General features: G+C 37.5%; 1 protein-coding gene across 2 annotated transcripts in view; it reads right to left on the bottom strand.

Moving 5' to 3' along the window:
* Window positions 1-17,317, bottom strand: part of DOCK4 (dedicator of cytokinesis 4) — a 541,696-nt gene that overhangs the window by 44,629 nt on the left and 479,750 nt on the right. Inside the window, exons 33-36 of one of the 2 annotated variants that reach the window (XM_036758430.1) lie at window positions 14,678-14,704; window positions 14,438-14,533; window positions 13,609-13,669; window positions 1,646-1,739 (exon numbers count right to left, since the gene is read on the bottom strand). In XM_036758430.1, coding sequence (XP_036614325.1) covers window positions 1,646-1,739; window positions 13,609-13,669; window positions 14,438-14,533; window positions 14,678-14,704 — 278 coding nt within the window. The remainder of the gene's footprint in view (window positions 1-1,645; window positions 1,740-13,608; window positions 13,670-14,437; window positions 14,534-14,677; window positions 14,705-17,317) is intronic. The other variant, XM_036758431.1, reaches the window with a different exon arrangement.

Raw genomic sequence — 17,317 nt, 5'->3', positions numbered from 1 at the left:
ATGGCAAAAGGTCAAGTGAGGAAAGAGATTTTAGAGTAGCTGCTAGTGAATCACTCAAGTGGTTAACCACAGACATGGTCAATAGTGGGTATTGAGGCAATACATGAGAGTACAGACATGACTAAGGGAATAGGGAGAAGGCCAGGAATGGAGGTCACGGTGAGAGTGAGAGCAGGATTCTTGTGAATTGGTCTGATTTTGGGTGAAGAGGAGAATCTCAGAGTTAGTAATCTTGAGAGATGGTATGGTTACAATTGAAGCTCTATAGAATGACCATGCCTGCATGTGTCTGAATTAGAGCAGACATGGAGGCTGCTGGAGTTGAGAAGGTAGAGAAATTTTGAGATTCATCAGCCCGTCCATCCAAACAATTTCTGAGTAGTAGGCTATGCCTAGGCCTAGATGCACTGTAACGGAGAGAGAAAGCCCTCTGGAACAGCTAAGATTTCATGCCACATAGGAATGAGGGCTGGTAGCCTCCGACAGGGAGGCAGCTAGAGAATAAAAGTGGTTTTGTTTTATGCATAATGGAAGACTTTGCACTGGTGATACGGCTGACCCCTGAGGTCCCCATAAGCGTAGACAAAAGCCCAAGGTAGGATAGTGCTTCCTCACTCCTCAAGGTCTAGATCTGCTGTTTGTCAGAAATAACCCCTGGAGAGAAGAAGAAGGACCAGGCACTCAACCAGAACTATCAGCATACAATTCTTGCCCTCTGTTTGACAACTTCATCCTTGCAAGCTAGGTAAACCTTCTTTTCTACCTCTTGCTTGTGTGTGGTCAATCATTTCTACATTCTAATAGCTAGGCTTGGGATGACTGTGCCGAAAGTCCTCCCAAAGCAGCTTTATACTCATTTGTATTGTTTGCGTGCAAGCACACTCTTTACTGAGGTTTCCTTACCAAGTCAGAAATCTTAAATTGAGAGAGGTACAATATGGGGGAAAAGGCTCTTTTGAGTGTTAACAATGCCTAGGTTCTGATAATGTTTGAGATTTTTCACTTTTAAAAACAAGAAGGCATTTAAACTAGGCACGAGGTCCTGGAATGAAGATGAGGGAATATCTAAACTGCAACAAAAACGGCATTTGTTTGTATGAAATGAAGAGCATCAGTGAAATATATAGCCAAACCTACTGATTTTAACTAAGAGTAGTAAGGTGAAATTTTATGAATAAAAGCAACAATGTCAGAAAGGTGGAAAGAGCACCTTCACTCTTTTAAAAACTGCAAAACAGCCATACCCACAGTTGATAAGGTCCCTTATCATACTGGTTCTGTGAACCAATATTTACTGGGTCTTGCACTGTATATACTGTGAATTATAATCTCCGGTTAGCCATGCTACTTTGAAATCCCAAGTCCTGATTTTGGATTAAGAAAGTGAATGTAATTGCATGACTTCACAGGTATAACCAATATCATATTGCTTGCCTTCTCAAGAGGAGGGGGAAGAGCAGGCTGGAGGGAAAGAATTTAGAACTCAAAAATTTTAAAGATGAATGTTAAATTGTTTTCTACATGTAATAAATAAATATTTAACAAAATAAAAATAATTTTAAAAAATGAAAGTGAATGTAGGTACTTGTCATCTTTAATGTAACAATCTCCAATACTTTCCCCAATCCCCAAATGGTAAAGTTACCTGTGAAATTTTGTGCTTTCAGATGCAGATCGTAGAGTTTATGAATGTAGCGTATATACATCTCTTCTTTGTTCAACTCAGTTTTGTAAAAGTTCTGTAGCAAGAGTGTAAGCATAGAAAGCCGTGTTAAGGTCAAAAAGTTATTAGCCTAGTACTCTTCTGTAGTTCTCTGGTGAAATTTAAGAACTGCCTCTTTTTTTATACCCATCTCAACAAAGGAAAATATTGAAATCTACAAGGCTTATTTTAAGTGGGGAGAATGGTGGTGCCACCTTTTATTAGTGACTAAGCTGGGACATTTTAAGCATTATTACTTAAATTTCTCTTTATTCTATTTTTTTTTCATTTGAATTTTTGGAGGTTGGGGTTAGGTCTAGACCTAATCTAGGTCTTTTCAGTGGTGAATTCCCAGTATGGAAATTCACTACACTAATGCAGATCATCAACTTACCTATAAATTATAATCATAGTTAACTGAGCCACTTACAAGGATTGAATGACTTCCCCATTTATCAGAGGCAGAGCTTAAAGTCAAGTCTTTCTGACCTTAACTCTGGCCCTCTATTCCTTAAGCCACCATACATTTTTAATCATCATACAGTGACTAAGACATCTCCTGACTCCTTGTGCCTTTTTGCTTCCTGTCACTCATTCCTGAAAAATTATAGCTCCTCATGTCCACCTCCTGGATTCTCTGGCTTCCTTCAAGGCTTAGATCAAATCCCATCTTCTTTCCTGGTATCCTTCCCCTCCCCACTGCTACTCCCATCTTACTTAGTATATTTCTTGTATGTATATAGTTGTTTGCATATTGTCTCCCACATTAGAATGTGAACTTCTTGAGGGAAAGAGCTATGTTTTTGCATTTCTTTGTATCCCTAGAGCTTAGCACAATGCCTGGCACAGAGAAAGCTGCTTATTGACTCCATGGTAGGAAATAACCAGGATTGTAACAGATTTAACATAATGGTTATTTATTTATTTATGGCTTTTCCACACCAAAATGGTTTATAAAATGCTATACATTTTATTTGAGAAGGAAATGGCAAACCATTCCAGTATCTTTGCCAAGAAAACTCTGTGGACAGTATGGTCGACAGAATCATGAAGAATCAGACATGACTGAAGACTGAACAACAATATGTTTTATAAATGGAATTTTATGAATACATATATATGAATATGTAATTATATAAATGTATGGTCATTTTGCAAAATGCCTGTACATTCAATTGTATCATTAAATTTTAGATTTATTTTAAAAAGTTATCTAACAAATAAAAAATGGTATCGTGATAGACAAAATGTGAACCTGTTATGTTTTCTGAAAAACCATGTGGTGGAAGACAGATGGAAGAGACCATTTTATGATGAGTAAGCTCCTACTCTAGGTTACTAATGACAGATGCTAAGTATTTTTGGTTTATGTTTAAAACACTTGTCCTACACATGAATCAATAGGGATTTGATTCATAAAACAAATATTTTATTTGGTTATAAAAATATATGGGCCTCTGATAAGAGTAAATGTAAATGAGAATGAAGACACAAAGAATCATGACAGAGGGTTAGCAGGAGTGAGTGAAAAGTTGTAGTTTTTAGTGTATTGAAAATAATTTATTATAAAAAGTTAACAAATTTTAGTTATATAGTTCAATATTAAGTTATAAATAATTCAACAAAAGACTTTTAAAAATGCATCTGGTCCTTATCTAGCTTCCCTGCAGCCTTTTAATTATTTACTAAAAGCCTTATTTTATTTATCTAAAAATATTATACATGTAGTGCTTGACTTACAAATATCCCTTTTTTATGAAAAGGACCACCTAAATTAGAAGGCTTGCTGGTCATAGAACCTCCCCTTCTCTCCTAGTTAGGATAATGAGGTTTTTTTATTTGAAAGGGACATTAAAGGTCATCTAATTCACAAATCTCTGTACTACCCCACCCCTCTTCTCCAATTTTACAAATGAGGAAACAAAGCTCAGAAACCAAGTGACTTTGCTATTACTGTACAGAATTTCCCTCTCCTTCCCTCACGGCCTGCTGCTGTCTCATACTGTAGCCCCAAGCCCTCCTCCATAAACCTCTCAAACGCTTTCCATTTTGTCTTTTCTCTTGCCCCAAGGAAGGCCTGCTTCATCAGCTTCATCAGCCTGGAAGCAGCAAGGAAGGAAGCTCCAGCCACTGAATTTCTCAGGGTGCCAGTTTCATCTCTCAAACGAAGGGGTTGAACTCAGTGATTTAAAGGCCCCTTCCAGCTCTGTTCTTTCGGTTCTGTCAAGAGGAGGAAGAGGAGGAAAAAAAAAAGTCCTCTTGCCTTGCTCCTCCCTTCTCTTTCTCCCAAGATACATACTTGCTTACTTGGCCTTAGTGCTGGAGCTCAGTCTCACCTTATTCCCCTCCTCAGAGCTTCTCTTACTATTCCAGTTCATGCAGTGGAAAAAAAAAAGTCTGTGATGCCCCCATCTGGTTTTCCTTTGAAATGTTAATGTGTTTACAATTTATATATCCCAATGACTCAAAATTATCACCATCATGAACCTTGGATTTTCTTACACGATTTCAATAAAAAATAGAAAGAGGAGGGGAGAAACATGGAAGGAAAGAAGTTTCATCATCTTTGTTTCCTCACTAAACTTTAATATCTTAAGACAGCACTAAGACTTTTGGGACACTGTATCTTTATTCCAGAGAACCAGTGGTAGGTCCTATTGTATTATAAAAATTCATTCTCTAGGCAGATCACAAGGCGTTTTTACAATTTAACAGACAGCCTTCTAGAGTTGCTGTGATCCCAGAATTCAACACCCTGTGGCCAGTATCATGAGAGCCTTGTTGAACTTGGCTAGTTCTCTGATGAAAGACAGACAGTTTAGTTTATCTATCATAAGCTGTGCCTGAAGTTTTTTGAGCTTGGTAGGAATGGCTTGAGCTTGGGCTCTCCTGTCATTGCCTCTAACAACTCTGGGTCACCCCTATACCATGATTTAGCACTGGAACATTTCAGGGAGCACCAATCCAATTTACTTCAGTTAAACATTCTTTTAATAAAGTATTACATTTCAGGGCCACTGGCCATTCTCTAAGACTGTATGTTATGACTTATTTACAGATCTGCATCCAGTAGAGTTTCTCTATAGCAATGAAACCATGGGTCTGATAAATTGTGTTTGTGTATGCACCTGCCCATGCACAGCTTATACTGGGGTAAATGGATGGATGGATACATACATTAAATATATAATAGACAGATATAGATAAATGCATATATGTATAAAAGCATACATATATACATGCATATATATGTGTGTGTGTGTATATATATATACACACACATATATATTTCAAATATATTATGGATCGATTTTTTTGTAGGATAGAGAGAACACTGAACCAAGAGTTATGACATGATTGCCATGGGAAAATTTATTCTGAGTTCCACACAACTAATAAATTTATTTCTGGACTGTGACCAGAGTAAGTTCTGTCTATAATATGAGTACATCTACCCATTCACAATATTAAAAGAGCTACTAGTTGAGCTCAGGAAATTTGAAAAATGAAGACTTATTCTAAGAGGAACGCCACACTTTAAATCCTGTGTTTAATGTACTTTTATTGAGCAGGCCATCATTCTCCTGATTCTTAAGGAACTTAAGCATCCTTTCTTTATTTATACTTTTTTAGGGGGTGAAGACATAAATATTAAATTGTAGCTGAGGAAAATGAGCATCAGGGTCAGATTGTGGACTAGAGTTGGGCAGTAAGAGCTTCTGAGTGTGATATTTTAGGTCAAAGAACATGTTTTAAGTAGAAACAAAAAGCAAACAAACATCAGAGCTTCAAGGGGACTTAAATCAATCAACATATTCATTAAGCACCTACTATGTTCCAGGAACTGTGGTAGGCATTGTGGACTCCCAGTACAAGGAATGAAACAGCTCCTACTTGCAATGAGCCAACGTTTCAATGGGGAGATTATCCCAGGGATTCTTAACCTTGGGTCCACAGCCCCCAAAGGAGTCTGTAGGGAGATTCTAGTGGGTCCTTGAACTGGGATGGGAAAAACCAAAACCAAAAACCCTTGCATCTTTATATTCACTAGCCCATAACTGAAATTTAGCATTTTATTCAGTTAAATGTAGGCAACAAACAGTATTCTGAAAAGGGGAACATAGGGTTCATCACACTATCGAAGGGTCCGTGCCACAAAAAGCAGATTAAGAATCCCTGCTATAATCCACTCTTCTCATGTTACAAATAAGGAAACTGAGGGCCAGAGTGTTAAAGTGACTTTCTTAAAGGTGCTGTAGCCAATTTGTAGCAGACCTGGGGCTAAATCCCAATTATACCTCTTCTAAATCCCATCAATGCCTCATTGGCATTGGGGCATCAGAAATGTGAATTGCTTCCCCTCACTTACCGCCTATACTACAGAAAGTTTGTAGCCAACTTTATCCAAAGATTTTAATTTATTTTCTCTCCACTTGTCTAAAAGTATCCCTCTCCTTATCTGGGGACTAATCTACTTAGGATATACTAGAAATATGATGAAGAGATCAGAGAATGCAAATGTTCCATTCTGACCACATCCAAAGATACTTCATTCATCCTTCCTACCTTTTCTTTCTTGTAGATGATGGCATTTAAAAAAAAATTCAGTAAACAATGCTATTCATAGCCCTCTCTCTTAAATTAACCAAAAATCATTTTAATTATCTAGAATTGTTGTACCATAAACACAGTGTCTAACAGCACCACAGCAGGGTTTTTGAAATTATCAAAGGATGATTTGCTCTAATAGCTTGCTTATAAGAAAGAGCGTTCTTTGAGAACAAAATAAGCCTTTTTCCTGTGAAGGAAAAGTGTTTCTTTTGAAAACATTTTATTATTACTGTCAGTAGACAGGAATCTTTTGCATGTGTCTGGCAAACATGCTCATGACACGTAGAACAAAACAATAATTATATTTTCTAGTGTTAGTCATGTCAAAAATTATGCATGTTATTAACTTAATGTTGGAATTTAACTCATGATTTTTCACAAGACAAATGAGAACTTTCTTAAAACAAATACTTTAGAAATTATCTTTCCAAAGGATTAATCAAAATGGATCAAAAAGAGAAGACAACATTAATCCTATTGCAGTTCAAAAACATCAAGATCTTTCCATATGGTATAAAAATTAAAAAGTCAGCCTAGGAGTGACATATTAGAGCCTTTAATTATAGATTCTCTTATATTAGCCTGAAACAATAATTGCTTTAAAAATATGAGTATCCTTTGCTTGTTCACTCTGCCTGATATTACCCAGTGAAAATTATATGTGCTTAATCAATATATGATCCACAGATTCAATCAATAAACATTTAGTAAGCACTTACTTCACACCAGGGACTGCGATAGGTGTTGGGGATACAAAGACATAACAAAACAATTTCAACCCTTACGTACCTTATATTCTGATATAGTGGAGAAAGAATGAGGGTGTGAGGTGTGAGGGAGAAGCTAAACACATACAAATATACATGAAGCTAAACAAAGAAAAATACACACAAAGTGAATAGAGTAGGTCACTAGCAACCGAGGTGATCACAAAAGGCCTCATGTTGGAGGCGGCACATGAGCTAAACATTCAAGAACATGAGGGATTCAAAAATCTGAGGTGACAAAGGTGTGAATTCTGGGTATGGGGGATAGACTGAATATAACTACAGGGGCTGGAGATGAAATATCATGTACAAGGACTGGCAAGTAGGCCTGTTTGGCTGAAATGATGACTACCTAAGGGAGGATAATGCATAATGAGCATGGAAAGCAAGGTGGAACTAGACTGTGAAGGACTTTAAATGGGGGGGGGGAGGAGAAGGGGGAGGAGTTTACATTTTATCCTTTATCTTAAAGGCAGGAAGACACTATTAATGTTTTTTTTTTTTTTGAGGTGGTGGAGGGGATAGAGCACCAGGTCTGGAAGAAGGAAGACCTGAGTTCAAATCTAGCCTTGGACACTGTGTGAGCTGAGGCAAGTCATTTAACTTCTGTTTACCTTAAGATTAAATGAAATAATTGCAAAGTGCTTAAGCACAGGGCCTGGCACAAAGTACCTACTATATAAATGCTTACTCTCCGTTCCTCCTTATTCTTCCGTTAAGTAGAGGAGAGGCATTCTAGTGCCTAGCTACTTGAGACAGAGAGACCAATTAAGATACTACTACGGTAGTGGTTACGGAAAAAAATGATGAAGGGCTGATTAGAACCTTGGCCCTATAAGTAAACAGAAAGGGAGGGATATAAGAGATGTTATGGAGGTAGGATCAACAGCAGTTTGTAACTGAATAGATATGGGAGGAGCAGAGATGGTTAACAGTGACTAAGTGATGGTGGTGCCCTGAATAGAAATGGGAAGATTAGGAGGGTTTGGGGTGAAAGAGAATGAGCTCTATTTTGAATGTAGATGTCTACAGGATATGCAGTTGGAAATGTAGTGCTGAGTCTCAGTAGAGAGAATACCAATAGATACTTAGATCTGGGAGTCACAGAATCATAGGACCACAGGTTCACATATTTAAAGTTAGAAGGCACTATTGAAGCAGTCTCATCAAACCATTCATTTTGAAGAAGAGGAAACCAAGATCTAGAAAATTAAGTGACTTGCCCAACTTTACACAGGCAGTGGTCATCAGAGGTGGGATTGAAGCTCGGGTCCTCTGACTTCAGAACCAGTACTCTTTCCACTGTACTTTGGAGCTCTCTGCACAGAGGTGCTACTTGAGTGAATGGGAGGTGATGAGATCATCAAGGGACAGAGAGAGTCACTGGGAAAAGGGTCAAGATACGGATGACTAGGCAGCAAAAGATAATGAAAAGGCAAATGGGCCTGAATGGGAGGCAGGCTGCCTGTCTCCTATACGCCTATTCCAGCAAACACTCTCACCAGAACATTGATGAAGAAATCTAAAGAGAAGCTTAATTAAGTTGTTTCTTCTTCTTGTTGCTGTGAAGTTGTTTCGATTGTGTCTGACTCTTCATGACTCCTTTTAAGATATTCTTGGCAAAGCTATTATAGTGGTTTGCCATTTCCATTTTACAGATGAGGAACTGAGGCAAATAGGGTTAAATGACTTGCCCTGGGTCACACAGCTAGTAAGTGTCTGAGGCCAGATTTGAACTCATGAAGATGAGCCTTCCTGATTCCAAGCCCAATCTAAGCATTGAGCCACCCTGCTGCCCTAAGTTATTTCTGCTACCCTGAAACTGTACCAAAAAAACATCTAGAATCACATGGGCAAATTGGAAAGGAGGTTAGTGTCAAGCCAGCAGCAGCTTCCCAGTGCCATCAGCCAGAGATATGTGTAGCCTTCAGGGCTATACATACAGAGTCAACAAGAGTGGGATCCTCCCTGTTACCCTTATCCCCCAAATCCTCAGTGTGGTCAGAAAGCCCTACTGTGGGAACTCTGGAAACCATGGGTACCAGTGAAGATGCCGCAGAGCTCAGACTAGGATAGCCCAGACATCAAGGGACTACTAAATCCCTAACATTCTGCTCAGAGATGCCAGAAAAGGTCCTGAAGATCCAGGGCTCTGAACTTCAAAGAACCCCTGGGGCCTAATATCAGGAGGCGGAGTTCAGCACAGGAACTCAGGGGACCCGATAAAAGACCAATCAGGGAATACCATCCCACCAAAACATAGCCCACGGTAGAGCTTGATCTTTGTGTAAAGTTCCAATTCAGGCTCTGAAGCTGGAGGGATGAATAAATAACAACAACAACAAAAAAAACCCCACCTACCAATACACCAATTACTATAGACCTAGAAATGCCCCCTGCGCCCCACCCCAAAAAAAGGACAGGGGAGAATAACTTCATAACCAACAGTGGAGACCTGGAAACCAGGTCAAACAAAAACAATTTAAAAATCACTGGACTTCCTAAAAAACCCATTTTTAAAAAGCCTGGACACTATATTTCAAGAAATTAAAAATGAAAATAGCTAAGATATATTAGAACCAGGAGGCAAAGGAAGATAGAAAAAAATCCATCATTAATCTCCTGAAATAAAAAATTCAAGAAGAAAGCTCCTGGTAATCTTGTAGCCAAAATCCAGAGCTCCCATGTCAAAGAAAAAATACTACAAGCATCCTAAAAGAAGTTCAAGTACTAAAGAACCACAGTCAATATCACACAAGACCTGGCAGCCTCTCCTCTAAATGAGAGATCTTGGAATAAAAATTCCAAAAGGCAAAAGGGATATATTTACAACCAAGAATAACTTACTCTATAAAACTGAGTATAATCATATGGGGGTAGGGGGAGGGGTGGGGAGAGAGGAAGGAATGGATTTTTAATGGAAGAGAAGATTTTTAAGTATTTCTGATGAAAAGCCCAGAGATGAACAGGAACTATGAGATACGAGCACAAGAATCAGGAAAAATCTACTAAGGTAAATTTATTTGATCATCTAGAAAGGCCTATATGATGATGTAGTGCTAACATTCTAATGGGGGAATAGGGAGAAATAAGTGTCTCTTCAGAATCTTAATGTCCTCAAAGGATATTAAGGGAGTTAAAGACTGAAGAGGTCCTTTTCTAAGAGTCTGGAAAGGAGAAAGAAAAGAGAGGACAAAAGGAACAAAGCAGTATTTACAGGAGGAAAAAGGAGGTGGAACTTGCTATTTTTCATAACTGGGGTGTATGAAAAGAATACTTGAACCTGGAGGTAAAGGACAAGGGGAATGAGCATTAGATGAACCTCATTCATCTGAAATGGACAAAGCAAGGTGGAACATGCACACACAATTTGGTGTAAAATCTGGGAAAACAGAGGAATTGGGAAGATAATTCCAAGAAGATAGCTATAAGCAAAACCTATTTCCTAATCCTGAAAAGGTTGTGTGTGTGTGTGTGTGTGTGTGTGTGTGTCTATTAAAAGAAAAAAAAAGCAGGAACTAGAATATGAGATGGTACCCGTCAACAGGCTAATGGCTGGCCATATTTTGGCTGGTGTGTAGTAAAGTGTCTGACACATAGTAAGCCTTAATAAATTCTTATTGACTTGGAATTTAAACATGATGGAATTTTGTGGCACCATAAGACACCATAAGGCACCTGGATTCCACAGAATCCAGGGTTGTATGAATTGATGTGGAGTGGACTGGAATGAGCAGAATGAGAAGAAATATTTATACAAGGAAAACAGGTTTGTAAACAACAACAACAAAACAAACAAATCCAACAACAATTTTGAAAGAAATGAAACTGAAAGAAATGAAAAACTCTCATCAATGCAATAACCAAATGTATCTGAAGGACATATGATGAAGCCTGTTAGCCACCTCTTGATGAAAAGGTAATGAACTAAAGTTTCCAAAGCAGGTGCACATTTTTGGGGCAGGGTCACCATTGTGGATTCATTTTACTTGACTATGCTTGTTCCCTGAAAAGGTTTTTCTTAGGGACAGCTAGGTGGCACAGTGAGTAAAACACTGGCCCTGGAGTCAGGAGGACCTAATTTCAAATCCATACTCAGACACTTGACACATTTACTAGCTGTGTGACCTTAGGCAAGTCACTTAACCCCAACTGTCCTGCCTTCCACCCTCTGGAAAGAAAAAAAAGAAAAGGTTTTTCTTTTTCTTTTTTTTTTCCTCTTGGGTTGTTTAATAGAAGAGTTGGGGAGGGGAGGTGGGATCAGTAATGGTGATACAAAAAGGGGGGGAGCAGTGGGATGTTTTAAGGACTATACAAAGGAGGACTGAAGGAAATTCAGAGGGAAGAACAGATGGAAAGAACAGTTTTGAAAGTGACAGGGAATTTATTGTTGCATAACAGCAAGTGTATGAAATGACAATTTGCAAGTTAACGTATAGCCATCTTTTTCTGTTCTGTGTATGCTGAGATGCTCTTTCCTGGTGTTTAAAATTCAGAATAAAAATAAATTAATTAAAAGTAAATTTTAAAAAGGAGCACGGCTTGGGGCAGCTGGGTGATGCAGTGGATACAGCATTAGCCCTGGCGTCAGGAGGACCTGAGTTCAAAACTGTCCTCAGACACTTACTAGCTGTGTGTCTCTGGGCAAGTCACTTTATCCTGATTGCCTCAAAAAAAAATTAAGGCTTGTGAGGGAAGGAATATAAAATGTGAACTTGAGAAGTCATAGACATCAGTAGCTGAGTGGAATATCTGGCAATACCAATGAATGAAGAGACTTAAGCTAACATTCATGTAGCACTTTGAGATTTGCAAAGGACTTTACAAATAGTATCTCATTTTATCTTTATAACAACCCTAATAGGTAAGTGCTATTATTATCTTCATTTTATAGAAGAGGAAACTGAGGGACACAGTGGTTAAGTGACTTGCACAGGGTTACACAGCTAGGTAGCATCTGGGGCTGGATTTGAACTCATCTTCTTGACTCCACGTCCAGTGCTCTGTCCACCGTCTCTAGGTGCATGAGTATGAGGTAAGGGGTAGATAATAAGGTTGATAATTCCCAGGAGCAAGGACAGAGTAGCAGGGTCTTGTGTTCTATGTGTGTTTGAGGGGATGATAATAAGGGTGAGACTGAATGAGGGTAAAGGAAGAAAGAAAATGCAAATCTGAGATACAAAAGCAATAAGCTGCAACAACAAAGTCTTCTTAATAACAGAGGGGATGTGAATGCTATGAAGTAAAATGAAATGGTGCTGAAGGGGGTATTATATGATTTAAAGTTGAAGTCAAATGACAGAAGCTATGGACTGGACAGAATTCAAGGTCACAAAGCAAATATCTGAGTGGCAATGATAGGACTTAGACAATGAGATGCAAGGAAGAGAATAAAAAAATTAGAAGATATATAAAAGGTAGTACAAACTCAAAAGAAAGCTCGTTTCAAGCAGGGATTATTTCATTCTTTGTAACTTGTATCCTCAAGCACCTAATATAGTATCTAGCACATAGTAGGTGTTTAATAAATAATTTTTGATTGATTGATAGTAGTAACACCTTGCTTCATTCCACACCGGAGTGAATATTTGTCTAGAGTATTAATCTACACTATAGGGATGCTTGAAAAGCTAACCTCTAAATGTATGGTCATTATTTTAATCTACAAAGACACAACCAATATATTTAAAAGATAGTTACACAGCATTTGCTATGTAATTACTGCCTTAGCTTGTCTTGAAGGCTAGCTGGCAATTGGGTAATAAGTTCCTATCCTTGAAACAAACTATAATAAAATTATAGTTTTGGTGCATTAAAAAAAAACTTGATTTTCAAAGCACAATTTACTACATAATTATTATTATTTCAAAACAAATACTGCATTATTCCTCAAAATGGACTCTTAGAAATGGCATGGTAGTTCTATATGCAATTAGGAAATGTACAAAGTAGTAACAAATACTGGGAGATATTTATAATCTGAAAGCTAACAATGGCTGCTTTGTGAATGCAAAGTGTGAAGAAGTAAGAATCTGAAAATTACTGTGTTAAAATACAGAATTGCCAATGGGTAGCAAAAAGAGGGCTCATTATTCTTTCCTAGAAATGGATTCAACTCGCTGAAAGGAATGAAAAGAAGGGTGGCCACCAGAAGTCTACATATATTGAAGTGAAAAAAATCCAATCGAGGGATACTTTGCTATATCCAGTGAGAACAACAGGTGTCCTATAAATGTTAAAATAGCTTCAACTTTTATAGTATTGAGAATTTATTCCTCAAGAAGTTTGTTTTGTCATTATTAGATTCTATGGTAGAGTTTGATATTGGTCTTAGCTAGATTATAGTGGGAACACTGCTATAGCTGAATACCTAATTTTAGTACTGAATCCAACATGTAATTTGCAAAATTTCTCTGAAAGTCACTCTTTAATTCATTTGAGAAACATCTAAGTGAAAATGTACACATCAGCATTTCTCCAATTAGCAAAAATTAATCAGACATAGAGAAAAAAAAATTATTTACAAACCAATAGACTAACTGTACAGCCAATCTTTTTGCCATCCACTTCTCCCATTTTCATGCAGTCCCTAAAACAAAACGCAATAGTCAGAAGTCTCAAGTACAGACAAATGCAGTTTGTTTCACGAAACAACAGATGCCAGCTGAGATTATGCAATCACAGAAGATAGGAATACAATTAAACAGTCAGCCACTAGAAGGAAGGTTATATTATAGCATGCCATGATTGTATATGACCCATTCAGGTGTACCCATGAGCTCCATACCAAAACTTTGTGCTGAGGATTACATTTCAAGGTTAAGAGATAATAAAAGTACTTGGTAAATAGAGTATTAGAGGAAATGATATAAATGTGATGGAGGTGTATCATTACTTAAAATGGACACTAAAATAACTGTATCCCAACTTAATCATCTTAATAGGAATAAATGCTTTAAAAAACAAATATATAGCGAAAGAAAGAAGAGGGACAGGCTTAATTAATCCAATTATTTAGAAAGGAGAGACAGTAATATAATATTCTTTTCATTAAAAAACAAGACTGGTCCCATCATAGATCACTTTAATTCTTCATCTGTGGTTCTATGTATCAGAAAGATGCTTGATTAGTAGATATTCAGAAGGGGACTCCCATTTACTAGGACTTGCCCACAACTGGCCAATAAGAATTTCCCACTGGCTTGGTTTTGAGCCAGTTATCTAAGTTCAAAAAGTCTCATGTACTGATTGTCAGTCCTTTGAATTGATTACTCATATGGAATCTTTATTCTAGTCTAATCATCTGATGTCCTAACCCTGGTCCAAGATTTCTGGAAAGCATTGTGCAGAAGCTCACCTGTAGTCTAATAACCTCTCCATTAGACGGGTTACAGTGGCGATCAATGATACGCCACTCTCCCTCCATGTTTCCCGTTCAATTTTCTTCAGTAGACTGGAAAAGAAAAGAACCCAGGGCAATTTCAACATTTATTTTTATCAGTCACCATGACAACCATTTTACTTCATCAGTACCTTAAATACCTTAGCAACCACTGCAACATTTCACAAGTACCACAATTTGCAAACAATGTCTTACCTAGGATATGGACCAAATAGTGGAATTCTAATCCAGGAAGCATTGACAAAGCAAATTGATTTTCAGATTATCCAAGTCATCAAGTCAAAAAACATGCATAAGATTTTCAAAACACACAGACATCTCACAGCTCAAAGATATTTCCAAGTCCCCCTTAGACTGTTAGAAGCTTGCATCTTGGAAAATCAAAGGACACGGTACACATGGAATACAGGAGTAGCTCCAAGTTTCTTTTCAGTAGGATATTGTTTTATTCACATAAAAATGTTTTCCTACCTCTCAGTAGAATGCATCTTCATCCAGGCAATTTTACTGCAATGCAACTGCTACAGGAAAATCCTTGTACAGACGGTATGACGTTTTGCGTTTTTTCCTTTCACTTAACATTTGCCCACTCAATACATATTGTACTATCTGTGCACTCACTCAACAGTTTCATTCATTTAGTCATTAATCACAGAGGATTTTCTATGTAGGTTGTTAAAGCAGATTGATGACAAGTACTGAACCACATCTCTCCTCCTACATTTTTCCCTTATTTTTAAGCACCTTGGAGTCGAGGCACTAAATAAACGTAAAATAACAACAATCATAATAATTAGGAGCTGTGTTTTTGTTTTTGTCCCCAACCCACAAAAAATTCAACAACAAGATCTTTTAGCGCTCCCAGACTGAACTTTTTCTCAGAGATAGAAGTGAACAGCCTATGTCCACTGCTGCAGGGAGGCTTTCTCCCTTCCAAACTAGTAATGAAGATTATTTTACTCCAAAGCCCTCTTCAATTCTTCTTTTCTTTTTTCTATATTTCACCAGAAACATATGGAAGAAACATTAAATAAGAGTGAAAACTAAGTAGATGACTTGCCTGGCGTCATTTTTTAAATAAGAATCAATAAAAGAAATCTAGAATTTTAAGAGAAATGATGAAGCCTTATTTCTGGATCCCAGATTGTGGTTATGTTCACTCCCAAGTTTTTTTTTTTTATTTTTATTTCTTGGAATTTAGCATCCCTTTGCTCAGTCTGCTGGACTTATTATCTAGCTGTTTCTCTTTCTGCATCCAATCGCATATGCTTTGTTAGTTCACCCTGTGCTTGTTCTCTTAATGTTGTTAGACTAAGTGATGGGAAAGTAGCATATGGAAGGGATGGAAGGGATGGCTCTTAGCCTGACTAATCATACAAGGGGGAAGGTCTCTTGGATTTTCTGGTGTTTCTGGCGTTTAAAAATTTTAAATGTACAGTACTCCCTATCAGAAACCTCTGAACAGCACCTTGTTCACACTGAAATGCCAAAACAGTATTGAACCATGTACTAATTCAAGATCTGCCTGCCAAATCAATTTGGGAGGATGTAACAGCTCTGTGAAATGACTGCCATGCACAACCACACACTTGATGGCTTCAAAAACAAAGAATTCAAGTCAAAGTAATGAGGTCTAAAAATACATGAAAGCTTCTGTTTTAGAGATATGAATTTCATTACTCTTCACAGCTCTCTGGTGCAGCAAGTAGGGAGGTTAGGTAACATACCCTGGCCCCAAGAAGTGAGAAACTTGGTAGAACATATTTTCATAATTAACTCAAGATTCAGCGTTGGAGTTCAAATAAGGATCTGAGTCTTTAGATTGGAGGATTCTAGATCTAAGCTGGACGAGACCTTAGGGGTCATCTGGTTTAACTTCCTCATTTCACACATGAGGAAACTGAGGCCTGGAGAAGTTAAATGATTTGCCCAAAGTTACAGAGGAATTAAGGGGCAAAGCTGGGATTCAAACCCAGGTCCTGTGACTCTTAAGCTCTTTTCTCATGATGAGGAAATTAACTCATCATGACTTCTTTATAGAAAGTAGGTTGGAAGGGGAGGATTTTTAAGTTGAGAGAGGAGAAATCGGTCTTTCCCATCTAATTCCTAGGAATTGTTTGATATCCATTCCCATGTGAGATTATAATACTACTTGATAATGCTACATTATAAACGCTGGGACCCACTTTATAACACTTGGAGGTTTTAGGAGACAGAGCAAAATATCTCAGGTATAGACTAACCTGCTCATATATGTCTTAGGTGCCATGCTATAATGGGGCATATCCCCAAAGGGTCACACTGTACAACTCTTACGTCTAAGTGGCATTTTCTTGCCTAAATGGTAGCTAAGGATTTTTTTTTAATTTAGGAAAAAATCACTGTTCCACTTTTCCCAATATTTTATGACACTTCTGTCACTGAGAACTAGAACTGTCTAGTAATTTCTAAAGTATCATTTTTTCATTGTGTTGTTTATTTGTAGAAGTTTTTATCACAAGGAGCAAAAACTTAGGAAAACTACATTGAAAATAGTTCAATGACATTGGAAATTTAGTCCTTTTAACTTGGTATGTCTTCAACAGAAAGATTACCTTGGGGAAATATTAATTGGGAGATATGGAGAAATTCAGTCTGCTACTTTTGGAAAGTACTATAACTTTGCTAAAAAAAAATGTTCATTATCTTTGAAACAATCACATTTAAACTATTATAAAATATTTTATTTTTTCTATTTATGATTCATTATGACAATTACCAGGTTATTACAATCTGGGTGACTACTTAAACAAAACCTATTCAGCAAGGCAAGAAATAGATCTTAAATTGAAACCA

The sequence above is a fragment of the Trichosurus vulpecula genome, chromosome 5 (assembly GCF_011100635.1).
Source record: "Trichosurus vulpecula isolate mTriVul1 chromosome 5, mTriVul1.pri, whole genome shotgun sequence".
Lineage (NCBI taxonomy): Eukaryota > Metazoa > Chordata > Mammalia > Diprotodontia > Phalangeridae > Trichosurus > Trichosurus vulpecula.
Note: the sequence above shows the minus strand (reverse complement) of the source record. Positions and strands in the feature narration are given on the sequence as shown.